General features: G+C 46.1%; 1 protein-coding gene across 2 annotated transcripts in view; it reads right to left on the reverse strand.

Moving 5' to 3' along the window:
• Positions 1-19053, reverse strand: part of LOC147108759 (uncharacterized) — a 47369-nt gene that overhangs the window by 7302 nt on the left and 21014 nt on the right. The window contains exon 1 of one of the 2 annotated variants that reach the window (XM_086005544.1): positions 3119-3359. The exons of the other annotated variant lie outside the window; for it this stretch is intronic. Coding sequence (XP_085861670.1) covers positions 3119-3258 — 140 coding nt within the window. The 5' untranslated portion in view covers positions 3259-3359. Of the gene's footprint in view, positions 1-3118; positions 3360-19053 lie in introns of those variants that run through there. 2 annotated transcript variants of the gene reach the window in all.

The raw sequence follows: 19053 nt of genomic DNA on the forward strand, positions 1-19053 counted from the left end.
GTGCCACACCTAAAGTAGTGCTCTTAAAGGCGAACGGTTACATTCTATAGTTCCCTTAAAGGTAAACGGGTACATACACTACAGAAACCCTTCGTCAGGGTCCTGCATGCAACAAGACCTGGACGACGTTCAGGCTTGGGCTGATAAGTGGCAGGTAACATTTGCGCCACAGAAGTGCCAGGCAATGACTATCTCCAACAAGCGAGAGTCTAACCACCTCCCCTTGACATTCAATGGCATTACCATCGCCGAATCCCCCACCATCAACTTCCTGGGGGTCACCATTAACCAGAAACTTAACTGGACCAGCCACATAAATACTGTGGCAACAAGAGCAGGTCAGAGGCTAGGTATTCTGCGGCGAGTGTCTCATCTCCTGACTCCCCAAAGCCTTTCCACCATCTACAAACAAGTATGGAGTGTGATGGAATACTCTCCACTTGCCTGGATGAGTGCAGCTCCAACAACATTCAAGAAGCTCAACACCATCCAGGACAAAGCAGCCCGCTTGATTGGCACCTCATCCACTACCTTAAACATTCACTCCCTCCACCAACGGCATACCGTGGCTGCAGTGTATACCATCTACAAGATGCACTGCAGCAACTCGCCGAGGCTTCTTCGGCAGCACCTCCCAAACCCGCGACCTCTTCCACCTAGAAGGACAAGGGCAGCAGGCGCATGGGAACACCACCACCTCCAAGTTCCCCTCCAAGTCACACACCATCCTGACTTAGAAGTATATCACCAATCCTTCATCGTCGCTGGGTCAAAATCCTGGCACTCCCTACCTAACAGCACTGTGGGAGTAACCTCACCACACAGACTGCAGTGGTTCAAGAAGGCGGCTCACCATCACCTTCTCAAGGGCAACTAGGGATGGGCAATAAATGCTGGCATTGCCAGCGACGCCCTGATCCCATAAACGAATAAATAAAAAAGTAAAAAAGAGGCCTAAATCTGCTGACACATTTGTAGGCCTACATTTTAAAAGGTCTGTGATATTGTCCATTTTCTGTGGGTGAGTGCAGCCAACAGTCTTAATGTAAATGCACTTTTGACTGGCTTCACTTTTTAATCCACCATTTTGTTTTTGTTTCTCTTTTTCTGACTTGTATTCCTCCCTGCTATGGAGAACCAGGAATCTGAGCCCCATGGTTTAGCCTGTCCATCCAGTACCCACATACCCATCTATATCTGCACTAGTTACTAAATATTTAATTATAGTATAATATACCAAGTTCTTTGCTTTTTGTGGTATATATCAATGATTTAGACTTGAATGTAGGGGGTATGATTAACAAGTTTGCAGATGATACGAGAATCGGCTGTGTGGTTGATAATGAAGAAAGCTGCAGACTGCAGGAAGCTAACAATGAACTGGTCAGGTGGGCAGAACAGTGGCAAATGGAATTCAATTCGGAGAAGTGTGAGGTAATGCATTTAGGGAGGGCTAACAAGGGAATACACATTACAGGAAACTTTTTATTATCCGGCACCAACGGGACCGGCGTGGTGCCGGTTTATCAAAAAGTCCGGATTACAGAGAGGTATAGTTTAAAAGGTACGAGAGCTCCGTACACAGCAACAAATCCAGGCTTCCCTGTTGCTTAGCAACATGTGCAGGAACTCCAGCCACAGACCAAGCATCCCTGTTACTTAGCAACAAGTGCACGAACCCCAGTTACACAGCCACAGATCCAGGAACTGCAACTAATATGAAGTAAAACTTACCTGAACCTACTCCTGAATTTTGCCGATTAACAGAGATTTCCGGTTATTTAGGTGCCGGTTAAAAGAGAGTTTCCTGTAAATGGTAGGACACTGAGAAGTGTGGAGGAACAAAAGGACCTTGGAGTGCAGGTCCACAGATCCCTGAAGGTAGCAGGCCAGGTAGATAAGGTGGTTAAGAAGGCATACAGAATACTTGCCTTTATTAACCGAGGCATAGAATACAAGAGCAGGGAGGTTATGCTTGAACTGTATAAAACACTAGTTAGACCACAGCTAGAGGACTGCGTGCAGTTCTGGTCACATTACAGGAAGGATGTGACTGCACTAGAGTGGGTACAGAGGAGATTTACAAGGATGTTGCCTGGACTGGAGAATTTTAGCTACAGCTTTGGATAGGGTGGGTTTGTTTTCTTTGGAACAGAGGAGGCTGAGGGGAGACCCTTATTGAGGTGTATAAAATTATGAGGGGCCGAGATAGAGTGGATAGGTAGGACCTATTTCCCTTAGCAGAGGGGTCAACAACCAGGGGGCATAGATTTCAAGTAATTGGTAGGTTTAGAGGGGATTTGAGGGGAAATTTCTTCACCCAGGGGGTGGTGGGGGTCTGGAACTCACTGCCTGAAAGGGTGGTAAAGACAGAAACACTCACCACATTTAAAAAGTGCTTGGATGTGTATTTGAAGTGCCGTAACCTACAAGGATACAGACCAAAAGCTGGAAAGTGGGATTAGGCTGGATAACTCTTTGTCAGCTGGCACGGACACGATGGGCCGAAATGGCCACCTTCCGTGCTGTAAATTTCTGATTGTTGATTAATGTTCACAAATCTCAGGCACTGAAAGTGGCCTAAAAGGGAACAGACCCACAGCGTTTTCTCTTTATGTTCACTGACTTGCTGTGCATTTCTACCATTTTAAATTTCAGATGTCCAGCATTGCAGTTTTTATTTTATTTTATTGAAAGAGAAACTGCTGACAGCCAAAGAGAAACGATCAGTTACCCCTCCCCAAAAGAAAACTGAACAAAGGAATGGAGGACAAAGCCATATCAAATAGAGAGAGTGAAAGGGGCAGCTGGATGGAAATACAACCAGACAGAAGGGGGGGGGGGGAAGGAAGTGTCCCTCGGGTTAAGAATGAGGTTTATGATGAACCAGAGTGGCAAATCCACTTAAACAAATGGATCTTGGCATGGCTGAGCTGGTTAAAGCAGTGGTGCAACTGGACTCGTGTGTGCCAGAGGAGGGAGAGTGGACCCAGACACTCAGGATTTTTCCCCTCTTGGTGGCAGTCCAGCTGCTGAAAGGGCGCATGCGCGGGCCGGGGCCGGGCGACGCTAAGCCGCGCGCATGCGCGGGCCAGGGTCGCTGACGCGGTGCCTCTACCTGGAGTAGTAGTAGATTTTTGCCTCGAGCAGCCGCTCCTCCGATGCCCGCGCCGTCTCCCCGAGCTGGGCCAGACCGCGCTGGAACACCTGATCCGCCGCGAAGTTGTAGGAGTCGAACTTCCTGCACTCGGCCTCCATCTCTCGGAGCCTGCCACACTCGGCCGGCTCCCGGCGCAACCGGAGCCCGCGCCACAAAGCACAGCGCCCCCTGCCGTGTGGAGGATCCGCCCGCTCCCACACCCTGGGGCTCAGGCTTGGAATTTAGACTGCAAGATTTCCAAGGAGAGATGTTTGTAGCCTAAATAACAACAGAAAATGCTGGAAAAACTCAGCAGGTCAGGCAACATCCGTGGAGAGAAATTTGAGTTGATGTTTCGGGTTTGACCCTTCTTCAAAACTGGAGAGAAAAGGAACTAGATCGAAGGCAGGGCTGCGATCGGATAAAAGAACCAAAAGAAGTAAAAGAGATTAGAAGCTAGACGAGATGGTAATATGCTGGGATTAGGTGTAAAGTGTACTGGCAGGGCAAAAGATAGCTGCCAGGTGTGAGAGAGAAACAAAAGGAAAGGGGGGGGGAGGAAAGGAGTGGAAAAATATAAGTAAAAATGAAATAGGGGCCGAGGTTATGATCTGAAATTGTTGAACTCGATATTGAGACCGGAAGGCTGCAGAGTGCCTAATCGGAAGATGAGGTGCTGTTCCTCGAGTTTACGTTGAGCTTCCGTGGAACAGTACAAGAGGCCAAGGACGGTGAGGTCCGAGTGGGAATGGAGCGGTGAATTGAAATGACAGGCGACCGGAAGCTCGGGGTCACCCTTACGGACTGAACGGAGGTGTTCCGCAAAGCGGTCACCCAATCTGCGTTTGGTCTCCCCAATGTAGAGGAGACCGCATCGTGAGCAGCGAATACAGTATACTAGATTGCGAGAAGTACAAGTAAATCGCTGTTTCACCTGGAAGGGGTGTTTGGGGCCCTGGACAGTGGGGAGGGGGGAGGTATAGGGGCAGGTGTTACATCTCCTCCGCTTGCACGGGAAGGTGCCAGGCGAAGGGGAAGGGCTGTTTGGGGTGATAGAGGAGTGGACCAGGGTGTCTCGGAGAGAGCGGTCCCTGCGGAATGCTGAAAGGGGAGGGGAGGGGAAGATACGTTTGGTGGTGGGATCACTTTGGAGGTAGCGGAAATGCCGGAGGATGATCCGTTGAATGTGGAGGCTGGTGGGGTGAAAGGTGAGGACAAGGGGAACCCTATCGTGGTTCCGGGAGGGAGGGAGGGAGGGAGGGGCAGGGGTGAGGGCAGAGGTGTGGGAGATAGAACTGACATTTTTACTTATATTTTTCCACTCCTTTCCTCCCCCCCCCCCCCCCTTTCCTTTTGTTTCTCTCTCACACCTGGCAGCTATCTTTTGCCCTGCCAGTACACTTTACACCTAATCCCAGCATATTACCATCTCGTCTAGCTTCTAATCTCTTTTACTTCTTTTGGTTCTTTTATTCTTTTGTCCGATCGCAGCCCTGCCTTCGATCTAGTTCCTTTTCTCTCCAGTTTTGAAGAAGGGTCAAACCCGAAACGTCAACTCAAATTTCTCTCCACGGATGTTGCCTGACCTGCTGAGTTTTTCCAGCATTTTCTGTTGTTATTTCGGATTTCCAACATCTGCAGTATTTTGCTATCGTACTAATGTTTGTAGCCTGTTCATCCAGTAGCCAAATCTATACCCGCGCTAGTTAAACATATTTATAGTATAATATGCAGACTATGGTGGCGTAGGGGTTATGTTACTGGACTAATAATCCTAACAAACTGGTAATTTGAGAATTTGAATTCTGTTTTAAAAAAAATTGAAAATAAAAAGCTGGTATCAGTAAAAGTGGCCAGGAAGCTGGCGGATTGTTGCAATTTAAAGAAAGAAACCTGCTGCCCTTACCCAGTCTCCCCGATCCCCATCCTCCCTCTCTTCCTAGCCCCATTCCCCAGTCTCCCCTCTCGTCCTTAGTCTCCCTCTCTCTCCATCCTCCAACCCCCAGACTCCCCCACCGACTCCATGCATACTATTCCTGGACCACCTGCTGGTCCCGTCTCTCTGCGGTGGGGGGTGACATCACCAAGCTGGAGGCTTCTCTGCAGCGGAAGCTGGTGATGTCACGGAACGGGGGGGGGGTGCTGCTCCGGTGGGAAATTTAAAGTGCAAAAATCTCCTGGGCTGCTTGCAGCAATGCCCGGCAGTTCCATGCCCCATTCCCATTCTGGGCAATCCAGGAAGGTTGGCAACCGTACATTCAATTGGTTGATTCTTAACTCCCCTCTGAAGTGACCGAGCAAGCCACAGCTGTATCAAGCCATTGCCAGCAGTTCAAGTAGAAGTCCCAGCACCACATTCTCAAGGGCAACTAGGGATGGGCAATAAATACCTGCTTTGCCAACGTTGCCTGTATCCTGAGAATGAATAAAGAAAAAACATCCACTAGATTGATAGGACCTTGGAATAGAGAGCCTAAGTCTCAGTTTAATGTCTTACTCGAAGAATGACACCTCTGACAGCGCAGCACTCACTCATTGCTGTGCTGAAGCATTAAGAAAGAATTCTAATATATATAGCGCCTTTCACAACCTTGGGACGTCCCAAAGTGTTTGCAGCTAAAACTACTTTTTGAAGTGTAGTCACTTGTAATTTAAGGAAATCAACCGAGATTGTGTGGTTAACTCCTGGAGTGGGACTTGAACCCACAAACCACTGACTAAGAAGCAAGAGTTCGACCAACTAGGCCAAGCTGACATTGTGATCAATAAATACTCTGATAAATTCTTGGGGATCATTAATCAGTTTTTATTGATTTCCACCATTGTATACATGTAATTTTGAGGGCGGATGAATCGGTAAAACCTGATTTCCTCTAGAGTTTGAGAAAATAACACTGAAATCTCTCAATTTTTTTTTTAACCAACAACAGTTGTGGAAATCCATGCCTGCGATTTCCGCAGGCACTTGCTGTATGTGCTGAGGTTATAGGTGCAAGCACATGCCTTCTCGACCTGAATTTCAGCAGGAAAAGAAGTGAAGATTGTGCAATTTGGAATTTTCTCAAGGGGAGCTGGATCATCTATAGGTATTGCTGTGAGGACAATATTCTTTATACTATAGCAAATGTCAGTCTTTCATTCCTAGTTAGGTATGGAGCAAATTTGCAACCGTCTCCCTATGCATAATCATAGAATGATACAGCACAGAAGGAGGCCATTTGGCCCATCGTGCCTGTGCCAGCTCTTTGAAAGAGCTCTCCAATTAGCCCCACTCCCCTGCTCTTTCCCCATAGCCCTGTAATTTTTTCCACTTCAAGTGTTTAACCAACTCCCTTATGAAAGTTATTATTGAATCTGTTTCCACCAGCCTTTCAGATCATTACCTGACTAATCTACTGGAATTTTTTGAGGGTGTAACTGGTAGAATAGATAAGGGAGAACCAGTGGATGTGGTGTATTTGGACTTTCAGAAGGCTTTCGATAAGGTCCCGCATAGGAGATTGGCATGCAAAGTTAAGCACATGGGATTGGTGGTAAGGTACTGACTTGGATAGAGAACTGGTTGGCAGACAGGAAGCAAAGAGTTGGAATAAACGGGTCTTTTTCCGAGTGGCAGGCAGTGACTAGTGGGGTACCACAGGGATCGGTGCTAGGAGCCCAGCTATTCACAATATATATAAATGATCTAGACGAGGGAACTAGATGTAATATCTCCAAGTTTGCAGACGACACAAAGCTGGGTGGGCGTGTGTGCTGTGAGGAGGATGCCGAGAAACTCCAGTATGATTTGGACAGATTGGGTGATTGGGCAGATGCATGGCAGATGCAGTATAATGTGGATAAGTGCGAGGTTATCCACTTTGGTAGCAAAAACAGGAAGACAGATTATTATCTGAACGGCAATAGATTGGGAAAAGGGGAAGTGCAACGAGACCTGGGTGTCCTTGTGCACCAGTCGCTGAAGGTAAGCATGCAGGTGCAACAGGCGGTTAAGAAGGCAAATGGTATGTTGGCCTTCATAGCGAGAGGATTCGAGTACAGAAGCAAGGATGTCTTGCTGAAGTTGTACAGGGCCTTGGTGAGACCACACCTTGAGCATTGTGTGCAGTTTTGGTCGCCTTATCTGAGGAAGGATGTTCTTGCCATGGAGGAAGTGCCGCAAATATTCACCATACTGATACCTGGGATGGCAGGAATGAAGTATGAAGAGAGATTGGGTCGATTAGGCTTATATTCGCTAGAGTTTAGAAGAATGAGAGGGGATCTCATTGAAACTTATAAAATTCTAACAGGACTAGACAGACTAGATGCAGGAAGGATGTTCCCGATGGCGGGGGAGTCCAGAACCAGGGGTTACAGTCTAAGGATAAGGGGTAAGCCATTTAGGACAGAGATGAGGAGGAATTTCTTCACCCAGAGAGTGGTGAACCTGTGGAATTCTCTACCACAGAAGGCAGTTGAGGCCAACTTATTAAATATATTCAAGAAGGAGTTAGATATATTTCTTAAGGCTAAAGGGATCAAGGGATATGGGGAGAAAGCAGGGACAGTGTACTGAATTTGGATGATCAGCCATGATCTCATTAAATGGCGTAACAGGCTCGAGGGGCCGAATGGCCTACTCCTGCTCCTATCTTCTATGTTTCTATGTTAAAATGCTGCACAGAGACTTCTCAGAACTCCAACTCTTAACTTGTGGTACATGATCTTTTCAGAATTACCTCATTATGTAAAATTTTAGTTTCTCAAATGTTACAAGGTTACAATGCTCGGCTCGCTTCCAAACAACATGAAGTGATTCTAACCCAAAGATTTCTCAGCTGGCATTTGTTACAAACTTACACACGATAAAGTGCACACATTCAGAAAGCTGATAATGGCCTTCCCAATCACTCTCAGGTTGCAAATTTTTTTAAAAGCTTACGGGTGTGTTGGGATTGCATGACCCTCCCATTCATAACCTGTCGCAAACATCTTTTTGGCCAGACATAGGAATTACTAGATGGAAAAAGACCATGATCCATCTAATTCACCTTCTACCATCCTGGTAGTCGCATGATACAATGATACTGGAGTTGTTGAGTAATCATCGCAATCAATCTCTAGCAATTAATCTACAACAGACCCAGACATGAAACGTGGAAACCTACAGTGGTGTAAAGCTTTAGGAACCATAGGTTCTAAGTCACCTGCTCCTCCCAAGCATACTACATATGTCATGTCTCAACTTACTCATACACTGTATCTCAGTGTTATTTTCTGAAAGAATCCTATCTAATTTAATAATAATTCAACTTTTATTGTACAAGTACATGAACAATGAAATGTGATTTGCAAACTCCCATGAGTCCAGTACAAATAACATTAAACAGCACCGTCCTGGGAGAAGCAAAGCCGCTGCGTCTGTGTGTGCACACCATTCCATTTCCACCATTCCGACAATCTTCAGCCCAACGCTCCAGGCCTGCTCACCAACCACCCCTCCTCAGGGCTCCTTCCGTGACCTTCTCACCAAGGCTCCTGTCTGTGACCTTCTGCATCTGGTCTTCCCTGATGGTCACCCCTCCATGGTACTAACCAGGCCTGCCCCTGCTTAGCTTCCAAGCCTTGCCAGTGACCCTGTCCCTAGTCCCAGGAGCAGGGCTTTTGAATTTGTATTTGAATGAATCAGTGCTATCTGTTTCCACCGTCTCCCCAGGGAAATCTTCATTAATTTTTTATTCTTCCACCATGGTAATGGTAGGTAAGTGGCTAGAGCAGAGCAATCAATTCAGGTTCTTCAAATTTACCTTGAACTATAAAAGCTATCTGGGGGTTAACTGAGAGTGTGATGGTAAGCCCCCTAAAAGTGGTGTCTGTAAGCTGTGTAAATAATTGTGGGTTGTCATTTAGCTTGACTCTTGCTTCTTTTTAGGGATGTTCAAATAAAAATGTGATTTTTATTGTCTCTTTCTGAATTTACCTGTGGATGCCGAGTCATTGAGTATATTCAAGGCTGAGACAGATAGATTTTTGGACTCTAGGGGAATCAAGGGATATGGGGATCGGGCGGGAAAGTGGAGTTGAGGTGGAAGATCAGCCAGGATCTTATTGAATGGCGGAGCAGGCTCGAGGAGCCGTATGGCCTACTCCTGTGCCTAATTCTTATAATCTTACCTGGGTTTTTGAGGTCCAACTTTTTCCCCAATGAATTAGTCCCATTTTTTAACACTTAAATTTAAACCTGAAAAAATGGGGGTCTAAATTGGCAATAAAAACTGACTTTAAAGGTCCTTAAATATTAGGATAGATCTAAATCTGAACAAGTGGTGTGCTTTTTGGCCTTTCTTATCTATGATACACCATGGAAAAATTCCCAACCCAATCAACTACCTCAGAGGCAGCTGAGCAGGAGGCAGAACGCCCTTTGAAAGTTTGCCAGAACTCCTATTGCGTGAGTTATGCTATGTGTTGGGTTCCCCCTTGTTTATGAGGTGGCACAGGTCGGTATAGTGATTTAAATTCACTCTGAAATAAGCCACTTGTTAATTTAATAGCACTGGAGCAAATGGTTGTTCAAAATACAAATTTAACGGGGAGGGTATTCATTAATATTTTACAGTGTATATTGGTTTATGTTCTATGGTAGAGCACTGATGTTTGTTCTGTTATAACCAATAGAATTTATAGATAGTTTTAAGGTGCAATATGTTGTTTATAGTATATTAAACATTCAGGGACATTATAACATATCCTAGTAGCAAGATTAGTTTATTTTTTTATTATTATGAATAAAATGTGATGTCTAAAGAATATGGGCTGTTAAGGCTTCCCTTGATGGCTCAATTAGTTTAGCCAATGAGTATTTGAATCATACAAACCAGGAAAGCCCACGTTCAATCTTCAGTCTGTGTTGGATTAGCTGATCTTGACAATTAACCTCATTGCCCTTGGGTTACAGAAGGAAAAATCCCAATTGTTATCCAGTGAACTTTGCTGGAAATCTGAGAGCATCAAATTGGATAAGGACAGAATCTGGCTCAGTCAGGCCCAGGTTGGATAAGTTGCTGACACCAACTGTTAAGCCCCACCTGTGAATAATCAATGATTGGGCAAGGTACTGAAGGGTGACTGGTGCCCATCAAATTGAATCCTAGGAAGGAGTCAACACCTTTGGGAGAGGAGAGAATAGGCAAAAGAAAAACCAGGGATATTTTGACTATGAAGGGTCCCAGACCTGAAACGTTAACCCTATTTCTCTCTCCACGGATGCTGCCTGGCCTGCTGAGTATTTCCAGCATTTTCTGTTGTTATTTCAGATTTCCAGCATCCGCAGTACAGGAAACTTTCTGGTATCCGGCACTGACGGGACCGAGCTGGTGCCGGTCGATCAACACTGCCGGAGAAACGAGCACTAATGTTAAAGCATACGGAGCTCAGAGCTCCGTCTGAAGCAACAAACCCTGTTGCTTAGCAACAGCTTCAAAACAGTCGGCGCAGCTTGCAAGCGTCTCTGTAGCTAAGCAACAGCTTCAACTAGATGCTTGCAGAGCCCCAAATGGAGAAAAAAAGCAACTAAAAGTAAAAAAAGTTATCTGAACCGAATCCTGAATTTTGCCGGTGGATAGAGCATTCCGGATATTTAACCTCCGTTTAAACGAAAGTTTCCTGTATTTTGCTAGGATATTTTGACTGACCTGCCTAGTCTAGAAAAAACTTAACGGTAGAAAGTAAAATCTTATAACTGGTAATAATTGTTTCAACTTAAAGAAGTTGAAAATCTTAGTGGCTAGCAGAAGAGTCCACGATCAATTATACCTCAAAATTCTCAGCAGCAAATGTCCAAACATTGATAAGACTTCATGAGTAAGTTTCAAAACACATTCAAAATATATTCCATAATTCAGTGATTAATGGGACAAAGTGAATGTTTAACACACTCCCAACTACTGTCTTTTTCCTCAACAATTTTCCCCTCTCCTCATATGTGTTGACTCCTGACTGGGGTAAAGTTTGTTTGGGCACCAGATGTTCTCTGATACTTTGCCCAAGCACTTCATTTTTATATTATATTATTCAATATTTTTCATTTGTGAACCTTGACTATGGCAGCTGATTAATCAACTGGGCGATATTATTCTTGTGTCTATTTGTAACTGAGGCAATGAAATGTATTTTAATTATCTGCAGTTATAACATTTTGGGGAAAAGTGCAAGTGGAAGAAATTGTTATATGTGACAAAGTGCAAGTGGAAGAAATTGTTATACAGTATGTGACAAAGTACAAGTCATCAGTAAACTGACCAAATGAACAAGGAGGTTATCTGCTCCAAGGCTTCCGTCTCTGCCACTTAGTGGCTGGAAAAACTGGGAATAGTGCTGAATAATAAGGCTTAAAAATAGATTTGGTTGTCTTGTATTAAAATTCACCTTGATGTGCGTTAATGAGAAATTTACTGTTACAAAATGCATTACAGTTTAATTAATTAGTCTTTCACTTGATGGTGATATAAAATGTCAGTTTATTTTCTAGTTTCAACATTATGCAAAGGAAGCAGTAAGTTTGCTGTTTGTAAAGATTTGAAAAATAAATTGGAAGCATGTGAATGTAGTGCATTGGAGGATATATGTAACAATAAAGTTGCAGTACCCCAGATCTAGGTTTAATCATGTTACCATATCATTGAAAGAATGTTATTTTAACCCTTTGCTTCCAAAGGAACTCATTAAAGCAAGTAATCCACTACAAAGTGGATTTATAGCGAAGTCAGCACTCTGCAGACATAAAGCAGAGTTGAAGGCTGACCACAGTGCCCAAGACAGCATATCTCCTCCCACATGATTTATTAGTTTTTATTTTCAAATCTTTCTCATTTTTACTTTCCAAAGAGGAAATTGGTCTTGAATATTTAACAGCGTTGGTGAACTTTCATGTTTAAGTGGTGTGGCTCATGCATTGTTACAATTGCAGAACCTTAATTGACTATTTTCTTGTAATGAATGCATTGAAGAAAAACACCGGGGCCCCAGAAATGCATGACCTTTCTGGCAGTGCAGTGGAATGCCCAAGATAGAAGCGGAGACCCAGATACGGCTGTTCCTGGCCTTCCCTGGTAGTTTCCAGGGGGTCTTAGTTACTGGGGTTGGGTGAGCCTTGTCTGGGGAGAAACATCCATCAACCCTAGATGTGGACCTCTGTAATGTATGTAATGTATATATACCTTAAGGGAGAGAACTACTTTTTACAGCTCCTGTATACTGTAGTACCGGCAGTGACCACACCTGTATATAAACCCTGAGTAGTGATCTGTACAGTTAGTTCTAGAGTAACCCTCATTCAGTAAACACCTGTTGAATCGTTCCCTGCAGTCTGTTGTCTGATTATTGAAGGACACAACATTAAGATACACGGATCTAACATTGGCGACGAGGCAGATTCGAACCTACCTGCAACTCTGCATCACCTCCCAGGGATTCGCTCCTGGAGGACAGTGGAAGAAGGTCGAGTCTAGAAGCACAGGCGTCAACCATGGGCAAACGCCCAGTCATCCAGCAGAGATTTGAGCATCGCAGGGGAGGCTGTCGAGAGCCAGGCTTGGCTTTCCAGTCACGGTGGTCCAGCGAAACGGTCCGGCAACAGGTACTGCGCAGACCCTTCCCGGACAGCGACGGGCTAGAGCCCGACCGAGCAGCACAGAAAAAGGCCGAGCAGCGTCGACGGGGGAGAGAGAGAGGGCAGAGCGCACAGGGCGCAGCCGGTGTTCAAGACCGAGCGGCGTCAATGGGGAAGAGAGACGAGAGAGAGCAGAGCGCAGCCGGTGTTCAAGGGCCGAGCAGCGTCAACGGGGGAGAGAGAGCAGAGCGCAGCCGGTGTTCAAGGGCCGAGCAGCATCAACGGGGGAGAGAGGCGCACAGGAAAACGCGAGGCGCTGCCATTGCCACGAGGACCGCAGAGAGCGGCATTGGCAGCAGCGCGGGAGACGCCATTTTAAGCCTCAGCGGGGAAGGAAGGAAAGCGCGGGAGATGCCATTTTAAGCCGCAGCGGGGAAGAAAGGAAAGCGCGGGAGATGCCATTTTAAGCCAGTCTAACCACACCCAAAAATGCCGAAGAGTGGCAGTATCACAGCATTCGACAATGAAGTCGAAGATTGGACGACATGTGTCGAACGCATAGAAGTATACTGCAAGGCGAATGAAGTGCCAGATGACAAGAAAGCACTGGTATTGTTGAATTCAATGGGTGCAAAAACGTATGGCTTACTACGAAACCTAGTAACCCCAGAGAAGCCAGTAGAAAAGGATTTTGAAAACATAGTGTCAATCCTACAGGACCACTTAAACCCCACACCGCTGCTGATAGCAGAACGATTTAAGTTTCACAAAAGGAACCAGCATAAAGATGAAAGTAATGCTGAGTATTTAACGGAACTGCGCAAGCTATCGAAACACTGCCAGTTTGGAACGGGACTAGCAGATACTTTAAGGGACAAGTTTGTGTGTGGGCTTCAAAGTGAAGGAACCCAGAAACGGCTTCTATCAGAAAAGGATCTTACGCTGGACAAGGCTTTCAGCATTGCAGTATCACACGAAGCAGCAGCACGGGGCACTGCAGAGATACAACGGAGACCGCAAGAATATGGCACAAATGAAATGTCATACGGAACAGTGAAGTGCTATCGCTGCGGCAGAACAACACACGACCATAATGATTGCTGGTTCAAGGACAAAGTGTGCAGACAGTGTGGAAAAGTAGGACACATAGCAAGAGTCTGCAGGTCGGGAAAGAAAACCAGCAGCAAGAAATCTCCACAGGAGAAGTACAAGAAGGTACATAAGGTGACGGAGAGTAGTTCAGACGAACAGAAGAGTGATACAGACTCCGGAAGCAAGGAGCTGTGTTGTCTGAAACTACATAATGTGATCAAAACGGAGGATCACCAAACTATCTGGGTCATGCTCAAGATAGCAGGAGTCCAAGTGAAAATGGAATTGGACACAGGATCAGCCCTAACAGTCATAAACCGAAGGGACTACAAGCGGCTATTCTCACATATACCCTTGAGAGATACAAAGATTGTCTTGAAGATGTACACGGGGCAAAAGGTCTACTCCAAAGGAAAAATAAGGGTGAACGTTATATATAACGGCAAGGAAACACCAAAAATGGACCTATATGTATTGCCAGATGGAGGACCACCACTACTAGGACGTGAATGGATCTGAAAGATACAGCTAGATTGGCATTCCATACAGGCACTGACTGTGGCTGACAAAAAGGATGATGATGTCACACCTGGGCGACTGTCAAAGATCCTAACTGACGCGAAAGAAGTGTTCCAGCAAGGACTCGGAACACTAAAAGGCATGACAGCGACGATTAAAATTGAAGAAAACGCAAGCCCAAAATTTTTTAAGGCCAGACCGGTACCTTATGCGATCCGCCCAGCCGTCGAAGCAGAGCTGGAGAGTCTGGAACGTTCAGGTGTACTGTCCAAGGTAGACTGGAGTGAGTGGGCTACACCCATCGTCCCTGTGATGAAAAAGTCATTGAGCAGCACGCCTGGGGAACCAAGGAAGGTTTGCATCTGTGGGGACTTTAAGGTAACAGTGAACCCGGTCCTTCACAAGGTACAATATCCACTTCCGCGGATTGAAGATATTTTCGCCTCGCTATCTGGAGGGAAACGCTTCACTAAGATTGATCTGGCCCAGGCGTATCTGCAAATGAAGGTAGAAGAAGCATCAAAAAAATACCTCACAATCAACACCCATAAAGGTCTCTACCAATACAACCGGCTGGTATTCGGGATAGCATCAGCTCCGGCTATTTGGCAGAGGGCAATGGAACAAGTCCTGCAAGGGATCCCAGGGACCCAGTGTTATTTGGACGACATCCTGGTCACGGGCGAAAATGACAGTGATCACCTTGCCAACCTGGAGCAGGTGCTCACTAGATTGCAGGAATATGGGCTCCGAGCTAACCGCCCCAAATGCGAATTTTTTAGAAAACAGATCTCGTATTGTGGCCACGTTATCGAAAAAGAGGGGTTACATAAGTCCCCAGAGAAGATTGAGGCAGTAGTCAAGGCTCCAGCACCGGAAAATGTGTCACAACTGAGGTCGTTCCTCGGGCTGGTAAACTACTACCATAAGTTCTTGCCAAATTTGTCTACAATACTACACCCACTGAACACCCGACTGCAAACTGGGGTGCCATGGAAGTGGAGTGACGAATGTAGACGAGCTTTCCAGAAGAGCAAAACACTAATCACATCGAAAGAGGTATTGGCCCATTACAACCCGGCATTACCAATTCGGTTGGCATGTGATGCGTCACCCTATAGCATTGGAGCGGTGCTGTCGCACAAATTCTCGGACGGCTCAGAGAGGCCAATAGCCTTTGTGTCACGATCACTAACCTCAGCCAAGTGTAACTACGCCCAGATTGACAGGGAGGCCCTCAGCCTAGTGTGGGGAGTGAAAAAGTTCAATCACTATCTGCACGGGCAGAAGTTCACCTTGCTGACTGACCACCAACCACTTGTCTCCATCTTTAATCCAAAGAAGGGCGTTCCGGTGATGACTACGCAACGGCTACAAAGATGGTCCCTTTTTCTAGGGGCGCACCAATATGAAATCGAGTATAGGGGCACGAAACAGCATGGAAACGCTGATGGGCTATCACGCCTGCCACTGCCTACTGCGGAGGAAGCACCAGCAGTGAATACTGTCAAAATATTTCATTCGACTATAATTGAATGCTTGCCAGTAACTAACGCTGGTATAGAGAAGGAGACCCGAAGTGACCCAACACTGTCTCAGGTATATGATTTGACAGTGAAGGGATGGCCAGCACATGGCGACTCACTGTTGCCAGCATTCTCATCCAGAAGAGAACAGCTGTCAGTATGCCAGGGGACCTTGATGTGTGGATCCCGAGTGGTAATTCCACCCAAGTTAAGGGAGAGAGTGCTCAATGAGCTTCACGAAGGTCATCTGGGAGGGGTGAAAATGAAAAGCCTTGCTAGGGCTTATGTGTGGTGGCCGGGGATCAATCAGCAAATCGAGGACCTGACAAAGAGCTGCTCAGGATGCCAGAAGGTCCAAAATGCACCACCATATGCCCCTCTACACCCATGGGAGTGGCCCTCATCTCCATGGCAACGGGTGCATATTGATTTTGCTGGTCCATTCATGGACTCAATGTTTTTAATAGCCGTGGATGCGCACTCGAAATGGCCTGAGGTCATCAAAATGTCCTCCACCACTACGGAGAAAACTATTGCAGTCCTACGGACCATTTTTGCCAGGAATGGCTTGCCAGAACAGATTTGCTCCGACAACGGACCACAATTTGTGTCCGAAGAGTTCCGGAGGTTCTTGAAAAAGAATGGGGTAAGGCATTACACATCCGCCCCGTATCATCCAGCCACAAATGGATTGGCTGAGAGGTTCGTACAAACCTTTAAGAAGGCAATAAAGGCTATGTACAATGACAACATTCCGCTGCAGCACAAGGTGGACAATTTCCTGTTCGCCTACAGAAATGCGACACATGCAGTCACCAACCAGGCCCCGGCCATGATGTTCTTTAACCGAAGGTTGAGATCTCATCTGGATTTGCTCAGGCCAAATGTACGCAGAGATGTTGAGAGTAAGCAATTCCAGCACATCAATGAGAAGCCGACAAGGAGCTTCAATGTAGGGCAACCAGTCTTGGCCCACGACAACCGAACAGAGAAATGGCAACCAGGAACGATATGCACACGGCAGGGGCCACTAATGTACACAGTGGATGTTGGGGAGAACATTGTGAGACGCCATGCTGACCAGATCCTAGAGTCACAGGAACGAGTCAACCCCATGTCTCGGCCATACGTACCTGGTGAGGAACCCGACGTACAGGTCGCATCTACCTCAGAAACAATTGCATTGGAAGCTGATGAATCAACTGACGACAGGATGCTAGAATCGCCTCCGCACCAAGAGCGAGACACTCGGGAAAGGCGTTATCCAGAAAGAATCAGGAAGCCTCCCCAGAGACTGAATATATGAATGGACTATTTTCATAAACATTGTATATTAAAAATGTTAATTGTTAAATGAGTATTATGGTACTGTTAATCTAAAAGGGGAGGAATTGTAATGTATGTAATGTATTACCTTAAGGGAGAGAACTACTTTTTACAGCTCCTGTATACTGTAGTACCGGCAGTGACCACACTTCCTAACAAACAGACCCCAGTCTGTCAAATTAGGTAACCACACCTCCCCCCCCCCCCGACCCTGAACACGGGGGCCCCACAAGGATGTGTGCTGAGCCCCCTCCTCTACTCCCTCTTCACCCACGACTGTGTGGCTGTTCATGGTTCCAACACCATCATCAAGTTTGCGGATGATACCACGGCAGTAGGCCAGGTCACCAACAACGATGAGTCAGCCTACAGGGAGGAGGTCCAGCATCTCGTGAAGTGGTGCGCCGATAACAACCTGGCCCTTAACATCAAGATAACCAAAGAAATCATTGTGGACTTCAGGAAGTCTAAAGGCGGAAGTCACACCCCCATCCACATCAATGGGGCTGTGGTGGAAAGGGTGGTCAGCTTTAAGTTCCTCGGAGTCCACATCACGGAAGACCTCTCCTGGTCCCTCAATACCTCCTCTCTGGTGAAGAAGGCCCAGCAGCGCCTATATTTCCTAAGGAGGCTGAAGGGATGTAACCTGTCACCCCTGATCCTCTCTAACTTTTACCGCTGCACAATAGAGAGCATCCTGATGAACTGTATCACAGTATGGTATGGCAGCTGTAGCTACTATGACCAGAAAGCCCTGCAGCGGGTAGTCAAAACTGCCCAACGCATTACCGGCACCCAGCTACCGACCATAGAGCACATATACCAGAAACGCTGTTTACGGAGGTCACGGACCATCATCAAAGACCCTACCCACCCCAGCCACAGTCTGTTCGCCCTCCTGCCATCTGGGAGACGCTACAGATGCATTCGCACCCGTACGACCAGATTTAGGAACAGCTTCTTTCCCAGGGCTGTCATCCTACTGAACTCCACAAATAAACTCTAAAGCCTGCACATCTGTCAATGCACTTTATTATGGTTATGTTTATGTTAATGTATTACAAGCCAAATGTATGTTGAATGTTTAAATGTCTTAATCTAAATGTACACTCTCGGGAGCCGCAAGCCTACATTTCGTTGTACTGCACTTGTGCACTAACAATGACAATAAAGTTGATTATGATTATGATTATGATTATGACCTGTATATAAACCCTGAGTAGTGATCTGTACAGTTAGTTCTAGAGTAACCCTCATTCAGTAAACACCTGTTGAGTCATTCCCTGCAGTCTGTTGTCTGATTATTGAAGGACACAACATTAAGATACACGGATCTAACAACCTCCATGTCAGAGGGGCGGGAACTTTGTACATTGGGCGTTCCAACCTGCCCAGCCTCAGTGCGACCTAGTGTAAATGTGGGAGGCTGGTACTCGCAGTGAGGTGAGGCATACTGGCCTCCCGAAGGGTGTTAGTAGGCCCACCAGGGACCAGTCAGAATCTTTCCCTTCTAAATTTATGCTGGGTGTCTCATATTAAGTTTTTTGCCATGCAAGTATTCCTTCACCATCCCACTTAGAAGAGATAAATACGGGTTCAGCTGCTGCTTCAACCCTTTCTGTATTTGGATGTGCCAGCTGCCAGTTATAATCAGGAGAACTGAGGGAGAAGTTTCGTGCTGTTTCAGTTAATTAAAAAAAAAAAAATATTTTAAATGTGATTTTTTTTCAACATTCTACCAGCCACCAGTTCCCTTCCTATTATTGGTGTGGAGATGCCGGTGTTGGACTGGGGTGGACAAATGTAAGAAGTCACACAACACCAGGTTATAGTCCAACAGTTTTATTTGAAATCACAAG

Source organism: Somniosus microcephalus, chromosome 13, assembly GCF_052327205.1.
Source record: "Somniosus microcephalus isolate GS21.2 chromosome 13, FLI_Smic_1.0, whole genome shotgun sequence".
Taxonomy (NCBI): Eukaryota; Metazoa; Chordata; class Chondrichthyes; order Squaliformes; family Somniosidae; genus Somniosus; species Somniosus microcephalus.